General features: G+C 35.3%; 1 protein-coding gene across 1 annotated transcript; it reads right to left on the reverse strand.

Moving 5' to 3' along the window:
* Positions 1-1399: 1399 nt before the first annotated feature.
* ucp1 (uncoupling protein 1) lies at positions 1400-9398 on the reverse strand. Its single transcript, XM_039685796.2, has 7 exons — positions 9290-9398; positions 8738-8871; positions 7160-7367; positions 6853-7050; positions 5470-5571; positions 3704-3884; positions 1400-2012 (listed from the first exon to the last, which is right to left on the reverse strand). The coding sequence occupies exons 1-7, from the start codon at positions 9387-9389 to the stop codon at positions 1898-1900; spliced, it is 1038 nt and encodes a 345-aa protein (XP_039541730.2). The 5' UTR covers positions 9390-9398; the 3' UTR covers positions 1400-1897.
* Between the last annotated feature and the right edge of the window lie 423 nt (positions 9399-9821).

The raw sequence follows: 9821 nt of genomic DNA on the forward strand, positions 1-9821 counted from the left end.
AATATTTAAAATATTCATATTTAAGTTGCGCTTTAAATTTAAGTTTAAATTTAAATTTAAATTTAATCCATATGTTCTTTTGGCCGGAAGTTATTTGACTTTATAAAGTTTTAAATATGGATATTTTTCTTACATCTCCATCTTCCTCATTACTCCACATAAAGTCAACATCTGAGCTATTTTCATCAGTTATATGTTCAAGCACTTCAGAACTGTACATTCTGCACATGAAAAAGTTTCAAAAATGTATCGGTACTGTGATATATATTTTTTTATAAAAGAAATTTCAATCAGCATCACTGAAAATGTGACTTCAGTAACAGGCTTTCAAACCTACTGTCCATTCTAATGGACAGACATATTTTAAAAATCCTGATTTAAAACGTGCAATTCTACAGTCGATTTTTAACTTTATTAAAAGTAGTTTTTCTATTTTACATACAAACTATGAAATACTGGCAAAAATATATACAAAATGTAAATACACCTTAGAAAATGTTGCTTGCTTCTGTGTTTGGAGTGAAGTACTGCCATGCTTCTCTTCAATGTAGAGTTTTTTTTATATAATTACTACATGCAGAGCTTTACTGGCATTTGATTGGATGACAAACGTCCAATCTCATGCACTGCAGGCTTTAAACTAGGTGAAATGCTCCAGAAGTTAAAAAAGGGGGCTGACATGTGATGTCCATTGTAATGGACACAGGGTCTGAATGGGTTAAAAGGGTTTATATATAGATTTCATAAACTTGTTATTAGCGACACCGGTGGCTGTTAAGTGAAACTGCAGCCAGCAACTCGTACACATGTAATGTACAAGGCTGAGCGCGATTCAAGGGCCGGATAGAGCTGAAGTTATTTTTCATAAATAAATAGAATTTTGGTAAAATGCATAAAATTCTATTTTATATTGAAATTCTATTTTACTAGAGCAATGCCCGTCCAAAATCAAATATTTTGTACGTTTTTAGTAATTGTTGGTTTGGTACGTTTGAGTAGCCTAGTGAGTCTACTGTTACACAGAAGCCTAAATTCTGAGAAAACGATAACGTTAAGCACACCAGAATAAAATATAATATTCAGAATTAAACAGTGTATCTGACTTTTTTTTTGACAGATTCACGTAAATTGCTACGTTTTCAAAAATGAATCTCTACTTAACGCTCTTTCGCCATTATCCTGAATATTGTTCATTTCACGTGCGATAAACGTAAAGTTTCGTTACAAGCTGTTCACACATTGGCAATACAAACCAATTAATACATTAAAAATCTTTAAATGTAAATGATTTGCATCAGCATGAATGTAGGCCTAAAGATGTCTACGAATGTAAACTCATATTTCTTTGGATTTCAATCTTATTTCACATAGTATCACAAATATTCCATAGACACATCCAGAAGGTGTATAAAGGTGTTTTATTGATGCATACATGCGAATCTTTGTGTCTTTATAGGTTTCCTGAGGCAATCTCACTTTCTAGGTCATTCCAGGGTTACGTGTTGGATAGGTTTTAGAGTTAAATACACATTAAAGTAAATGGTTGCTTTAAACAAAGCACTAATTGCTTAAAAAATGAGGAAAGATAAATATATTACATAAACATTTTGTACATTAACATATCAAGGGGGGTGAGGTTCAGAATATCCTCTCATTTCAATATGTGTGATGGGTGATCAATCGTTGTTCAACGGCTTCATAATTATCATACATGAAAAATGCCCTGAAGGAGAAACGATGACGATCTGATTCTGATGTATCCCGTACAGTTGCCTGTTCAGCTTCCAAAGTGGAAGTTTCTGCGCCTGCGCATCTGGTTTTCATCGTCACGTTAGGTGTTTAAAACAGCTGCTCGTGTGAGTCCGTGTGTTTGAAAGGATGTGAGTGAGTTTAGCCTCTACGTGGTGGCTTCGAATCTGTCCCGGGACATCATCAAAGCCCTCTTCAGCTGCTCGAACGACACGAACATCACCACGTTCCAGGAGCCCAACCTCAGGAACGATGGAACGAACCTGAAGGAAAAAGGGACGTTTCGTCTGTTAACGAAAACTATAACGAGTTCTAATAAAAGAATGGTTGTGCGTCACACAAGGATAAACAATATCGTTGGAATCACTTTCAAAATGTGTTTTGTTTCCAGTTGATGAACAATCAAAACATTGACAGCCAATCAGAATCCATCCTGCTGTAAAGCTTGAGCATTTAAAGCGACAGGCAACAAAACCTCAGTGCGAGTTCATAATAAACAGTTTTATTATTATTCACTTTTAATGGTAACACTTGATTTTGATAGTCCATTTTAGAGGTTGTACTAACTATTTTGCAGCTACATCACAGCTAACTTTCATTAGAGGATTTCTGCTTAAAGGGATACTTCACCTCTGGAAAGATGAATGTGTATTTAATTTAATGGGTCATTTATGTAGAAGAAATGTGAAATTATTTTTGAATTTGGAGCTTTCTAGACTGAGAAAAGCCAGAAAATGTATTCTGTACAACAACTCTCAGAATGCACTTGCTTTGCTGCCCTAGGAGGCCACGCCTACCGGTAACAGAGCGCAGTAGTTAAACAACAAGTCTAGGCTACTAGTGAGTCTCTGTGACGAATCTGTCTGAAAATGTGTTTCGAGATCGCCCAAAATGTCCGGGATTCGGCTTTTGCGTTCTACAGTCGCCATTCATCATGTTTACTGTGGCGAGCGGGACGAGTGAGGGCCGCGGGAGAACGGTGCGAGGCCGGTGGCATGATTACCGATGAGCGACACCTGTGAGACGCACCGGTCTCGTATCTCTCACAGAGGAGCGGGAATTTTCTTAGCGATGTTAAAACGCACATCAACCGATCACTTGTTTAGCGTTCATGCAAACACTACATTCAGATTCACCAATCGGGATTAATTCAGTTAGATTGAAACAAAAGCTGTGCATGTAAACAATGAATGGCGACTGCAGAAAGAAAAAGCTGAATCCCGGACATCGACGGCCGGATATGTCCGGGAAAAAGAGGATTGTAACCCCGACTACTCAGCTTTCTCCACAAAACAAGAGCCTGCTAGCTTCGCTTCCAAAACAAGATGGCCGACACTATGTGTTCATTCTGTGAGTGAGATCGCCCTCTATGGACGGGTTGAGGACATGCGGGACAGCCCTACTACTGACTGTAGTCTTCAGCCTCTGGACAACAAAATCCTCCGATGACACAAGATTTTTACATCATTGTAGGATTTTTTCCAGACAAAAAAATACATAAATCTCTCGTCTCAGTGGAATATGAGGGTGGAAAGCATGGTAATTTGAAAATACTACAGGTTTGCTACTAATACAAAGCTTAATGCTAAATCCTGAAGTATCCCTTTAATATTTGCTAACACTTTACTTTGTTTGTCCCCCAACAGACTTGGCAACTACAAGTAAACTTATTCTACTAACCCGAACCCTAACACCTAACAGTCTACTACACTAATAATACTCTAATGAGAGTCAGATGACATATAGTTAAAAAGTTACTTATACTTAGTAGAATGTCTAAAGTGGACTATCGAAATAAAGTCTAATCCCTTTAATTAACCATGATGCAATTGTGAAAGTAGTCTCGAACAAGATTTCGTAATGTAACGCTGATCCCAGTCGTATACTAGGCCCTATAAGTCGTAAACAGCACGCAGGACAGATAGGATGAGTGTTACAGTGTGTGATCACTCACCCTTTGTAAAAGGCGGTCGGTCCCTCTTTGGTCATCATCGTCCAGGCGCAGTTGATAGAGCTTCTGTACTGACCGGGAGGAGAGTTCATGTAGCGAGTCTTCACCACGTCCACTGGGGACGCGATCACGGTCGTGATGAAACCGGCGCCGAACGCAGACACAAAATGACACGGAAGATTGTCTGCGATGCAAAAACAGGAATACATATTACTGATCATTTCGTTCATTTTGTTCATTTCGTTCAATGTGTCCAGTGCAAGTTATTCTAGTTAACTAAAACATTTAAAAAAATGTATTACTTGAAATAACAAGTTAACTGAAATAAAGTGAAATATTAAAAGGATGTATTTTATTGCAACGTTTCTCATTTTCAAGAGTTATTTTTGACCGAAAATACGAATCTTTTGAATTTTTTACTTCATCAGAATGGTACGAAACTTAGTAAAGGTTTTGGCGCTAACAGCGTGAACACACACACACACACACACACACAAAATCATGGACAGCTTTTAAAATGGTTAAATGGTCCTGAAAAAAAGTTACATGTATTGTTCGCATCGGAAATTAAACGAATTGAAAACTAACATTTTATCCAGTGCAAACGTTTGTCTTACTAATTATTTTTTGAAATATCAACCTCAAATTTGGAGCACAACTTGCTTAGATTTATGACTTTGATTTTCTCAGAGTTTTAGAGAAAATATATACTTTGTCATATACAATTTAAATTTTGAATAATATTATTTTTCATAATAATAAACTAAAACAAAAAGAGACTTTAAAAAGAGACCAAACTTAAGTCTGTGCTCAAAGCTTTCAAGATTTATTACAGTTTAAAGTTATACATGGTAACACATGGATTAACTATTCCATATATATAATTTAGTACCATAAAATCCTCTAAAAATACTAAGTATTAAGCAAAAAACATTATCAAACTAAAACATAATAAAATCGTTTCATTGAAATAAAAAAAACATTATTTAAAATAATTTAAAAAATGAAATATACTGACATTTTTTTGTTGTTTAAAAAAAAAATTAATAAAGAATTAACTAAAATTAAAATGGAAAATATAAAAATATATTTTTATTATATTTACAGTTTTCACTTTAATTTTAAGTTTGGTAGTTTTGAAAAGAGAGATGAAATATTTTTATTTAGCTTTAATTGATTTTTATTTCACATTTGGTTTTAGTAATTTTACTACTTAAAACAATTCAAATTCTTTGTTGATAATTGAAAGAAAGAAAGAAAAGAAACTATTTCAGTTAGTTTGCAAGGTATCATTTCTAATTGTAGTGTAAGTTAACACTGCCTTCACTACACATGTGCTGATGTCATGTAAGGGTTTGCTGGTAACCAGTTCTATCTTATCTGGTGGAAGTGGTTTGTACTGGTTGATTCCACCACGATCCACACTGGTTATTGGAGGTTGGACAGTAAAGGGAGGGTGTGTGAGCTTTGACCAATCACAGACGCTCCTGCTGTGTCGCCATATGGACTCTTGGCCTAATTTCGAGGCTCCGACACACGCTGGCATATGCTTTGAGTTTTGCGGAATGTGCTGAAATCGTATTTTATGGATTCAATGATCCCTTCTTAATAAAAATGCTAATCAAAAACAAGATGTTGTGCAATATGAATGACATATATGTTGGGAACGACATATCAAAGTGCTCATCCTGTTTATTGAAATATCAAACTGGCTTTTTGGGGGTTCCTGATTTCCAGGCGTCCTGTGAGTTTTCAGTGGTGGCTCTTACCTGACAGGAGTTTATATCTGAGAATGGCTTCTTTGATGAGATCGTAAGACACCAGCTCTGTACAGTTGACCAGGGCGTTCCTCGTGATGTTCGGCAGAGTTCCTGTATTCACACAAATCACACATAATAAATAAGATATACTCAGTGCTGTTGTTTCTTAAGCAAAGCCAGATTAGGATTAAGAACATTATTTTGGCCCAAAATATCTTTTTCCAAAACATATTATGTAATGGTCTTTTAAGATGCGAATAAATAAATTATTAATTACTAATCTGTTGAGAAGGAAATGGGATCCGTGTCGTTATATTGGTCTTAAAGTGACAGCAACCTATAAATAGCATATGTTAATCAAATAACTGATTACTACGGAGGCGTATTGCATTCACTTGAAGAAAAAAAAAATCTACTCTGTTTTTCTAAATTAACGAGTTATTTTTTCATGAGAAAAAAATTGCTCTGTTTTTCTGAATTAATGAGTTAGTTTTTCATGAGAAAAGATTTTTTTGCTCTGTTTTTATGAATTAACGAGTTAATTTTTCATGATAAATTTTTTTGCTCTGTTTTTGTGAATTAATGAGTTAATTTTTCATGAGAAAAAAAATGTTGCTCTGTTTTTCTGAATTAAAAAATTTCTCATGAAAAATTAACTCATTAATTCAGAAAAACAGAGCAAAAACTTTTTTTCTCATGAGAAATTAACTCGTTAATTCAGAAAAACAGAGCAAAAACTTTTTTTCTCATGAAAAATTAACTCATTAATTCAGAAAAACAGAGCAAATTTTTTTTTCTCATGAAAAATTAACTCGTTAATTCAGAAAAACAGAGTCGATTTTTTTTTCTTCAAGTGAATGCAATACGCCTCCGTAGATCACAGCTTTAACAAAGATTGATCTATTTTTAATTTATTCAGTATAGTGTTATTTTAGATTTAGGCTTGATTATTAGCCCACGTCTGTACCTGAATAAACTATTTAGACCTTCCTTTGTTAAATTAGTTTTTACTGACGGTTCACTTGCCTTTAATAACGTTTGAACTTTATTAGCTAGGCTAGTCATTTTTGCTGAAGAACTTAAAAGATGTAACTTAGACTCACGGAGACTCACTAGTAGCCTAGACTTGTTGTTTAACGACTGCGCTAAGTCACCGGTAGGCGTGGCCTCCTAGGGAAGCGAAGCAAGTGCATTCTGGGTGTTGTTGTCTTTCATCCACATGAGCCAAAAATACATTTTCTGGCTTTTCTCAGTCTAAAAAGCTCCAAATTCAAAAATAATTCTACACAAATGACCCATTTTATATACACATTCATCTTTCCAGAGGTGAAGTACCCCTTTAATAAAAGTTTAGGGCTTTGGTAACAGCTTCTCTAGGGGCAGAATACACACCCTTCCACAGGCCTTTGAGTCCCTCGAGCTGGAAGATCTGCTTGTAGGCCTGCATGGTCCCGTTGTAGCGTCGGCCCACACCCTGCAGGTTCATCTGGGCCTGGAAACGCACCTTCACCACATCTGTGGGCTGAGCCACGGACACGGCCATCGCCCCGGTGGTGCAGCCCGCCAAGATCCTCACACCCACGTTAGGGTCTGCAAGGCCAAAACCAAACCTTCATCCCAACACTCTCACACTCTCGTCTCCGCAGAGATCTTACTCTCGCCTTCTCTGTGCGGGGATGTGTGTTATAGCTGAACTCACTGTCTTTGCCCCGCGTGTAGAAGTTCTTGACGCTGTCGTAGAGGCCGATTCGTATGGAGGCGAAGGCCATCTGCCTCTGAAGACCTGCGACCAAGCCGTTGTAGAGCGAGCGCGGGCCCTCGGTTCTCACCATGGTGCTGATGGTCCCGAACACACCTCGGTAACGGATGCCCTCGGCAGCGCCCGTCACCACCTTCTCTCCCTGGATCTGGGGCAATACAGATGATCAGAGGTTGAGTTGCAATTGCAAGTATATGTAATAAAGAAAGAAATATCGTAATGCAACAAAAATGTTTTTGTTTACTATACACAGGGCTGGTTGCACAGACAGGGTTTAGATTAAGCCAGGATTAGGATTAGGTCTTGGATCAATTAAGACATGCAAGTAGCTTTTGTAAACATGCCTTAGAAACACTACTGATGTGCATCTTGAGATAAAACAATGACATATATCAGCGCTTTCAGCTCAAACATCCATTTTAGTCTGGGACTAGATTAAGCCTGATCTGTGGAACTGGAATATGTTTAACATTTAATATTTAACCTTTAAAAAAAGAAGGAATAGATTTACAATTTTAAATGTTAATATCTGACAAAATTCCCAAACTACCCAGATTATTTATATAAAAATATTATTAGAGCAAACACATAGTATATTGCAATATATATTATATATTTAAATAATAATTCAAATCAATCATGCAAGCAGGAAAAGACTATATATAAATATTATATATATATATATATATATATATATATACTGTATATATACGTATATATATATATATATATATATATATATATATAGTATTATATATAACGTTTCATATAGTTATATTCAGGAACAGATTATAATAATTTTAAACAGATTTTTTATTTTATATATATATATATATATATATATATATTTACAATTTGAACTATTAATAGAAATATTATTAATACAAATTTGAAAAATTTATATAAATATTAAACAAAGAAATAAATTAATTAGCAAAACGTCTAACTACCCAGATTATTTATATAATATTCATAAAAATATTATTAGTGCAAAAACATAATATAGTATATTGCAATATATATTATATATTTAAATAATAATTTAAATCAATCATATGCATTTTAAATAGATTAACAATTTTAAATGATATATATATATATATATATGTATAATTTAATATAAATACAATATAAATATATATACATATACAGTATATCAATATATAGTATTATATACAGGAAATATATATATATATATATATATATATAAAATTGTACATAAATATTATATAAATATATATAAATATATAGTATTATATATAACATTTAATATAATCATATTCAGGAACAGATTATAATATTTTTCATATTGATGATATATTCTTCAGAAATCTACAAAATACAAATATTATTCATACAAATTTGAAAAAAGAATATAAATATTAAACAAAGAAATAAATGAATTAGCAAAACTCCTAACTACCCAGATTATTGATATATAATAACATAAATATAGAAGTATTATTGGTGCAAACACAGTCTGAGTCCCGAGGCTGTTCTGGGACGTCCCGTCTGTACCTGCAGGCGCACTTTAGCCGTGTCCAGAGGGAAGGTGACCAGATCCGCGATGCAGCCGGCCATCCCTGCGCTGAGGACCTTCACCGCCGGAGGAGGAGGAACATCGGACGGCTTCAGACCCACCATAATGACCACTGTCTCACACACACACACACACACACACACATTCTTCATTATGACCATCCTGCACAGTTTACATTAATATAGTACAGTGAGAAACTGAGGTGCATCCTGGGAAGCTTTTAAATGACTGCACACTTGTTGCACACAGTACACTCCATACTCATCCATTACACATAACTTCATATCTAGGCACAATTTATAATTGTCTGCAGCTTTAACTTCAAGCATTTCAGCAGGATGATCCTTTTGATCAAAAACTTTGCAAAGTCATGAGAAACATACTCGCATACATACACAGGTAAAGATCAGAGTATTGGTGTGAAGAGCATTACAAATAATACACGACATTATTTTACAAAATATTTTTCATATTTATTGAGAACTTTGTTATATTTGATCATAAACTCACAGAGCTGTAAGAGGACTGACCTGCGAGTGATTTCCTGTCTGATGGAGTGACAGGGCTGTGAGGATGAAAACCGGCGCTGTGGAGGGAAGAGGACGGGTTGGCTCCCTCTTTATATATCATTCTCCAAGACGGGCTTTTCCCTCCTCCGCTCGGGGAGGTGTTTCTCTGGGAACGATTACTGGCCAACACAAAGTCCACCTCCAGCACAGAGTCCAAAACATCCCACATCCAGATAAACAAGCCTTCAGATAACTCACAAAGCTTTGCATCAATGAATGACTACAATTACAACGTGTTACTGTATAAAAACATTCCCTTCAGCTTTAAACATGATAGTATGATAAAATATGATAGTATTTTTGCAACGTTTGTCATTTAGCTAATAATGAAAGTGCAGACGCAAACGCTCTCGGCCAATAGCAGAGCCGGGACCGTCCTGCGGGGTCTCGAAGGTGATTGGCTTCATGGCAGGGTGGGAAACCTCTAGGAATGTCTATGCATTTCTGTTTAACATTCAATCACTGCACAAGTCTAACCAAACACAATAGTAAA

The sequence above is a fragment of the Pimephales promelas genome, chromosome 6, assembly GCF_988280905.1.
Source record: "Pimephales promelas chromosome 6, fPimPro1.hap1.1, whole genome shotgun sequence".
Lineage (NCBI taxonomy): Eukaryota > Metazoa > Chordata > Actinopteri > Cypriniformes > Leuciscidae > Pimephales > Pimephales promelas.

Bases quoted from the DNA above. Each gene is read 5' to 3' on its own strand.
- ucp1 (XM_039685796.2), bottom strand. From the start codon at position 9,389: ATGATATATAAAGAGGGAGCCAACCCGTCCTCTTCCCTCCACAGCGCC. The intron at 8,872-9,289 runs GTCAGTCCTCTT...TGTGTGAGACAG, and splicing joins AGACAGGAAATCACTCGCAG to TGGTCATTATGGTGGGTCTG. The intron at 5,572-6,852 runs GTGTGTATTCTG...GTGTGAATACAG, and splicing joins ACTCAAAGGCCTGTGGAAGG to GAACTCTGCCGAACATCACG.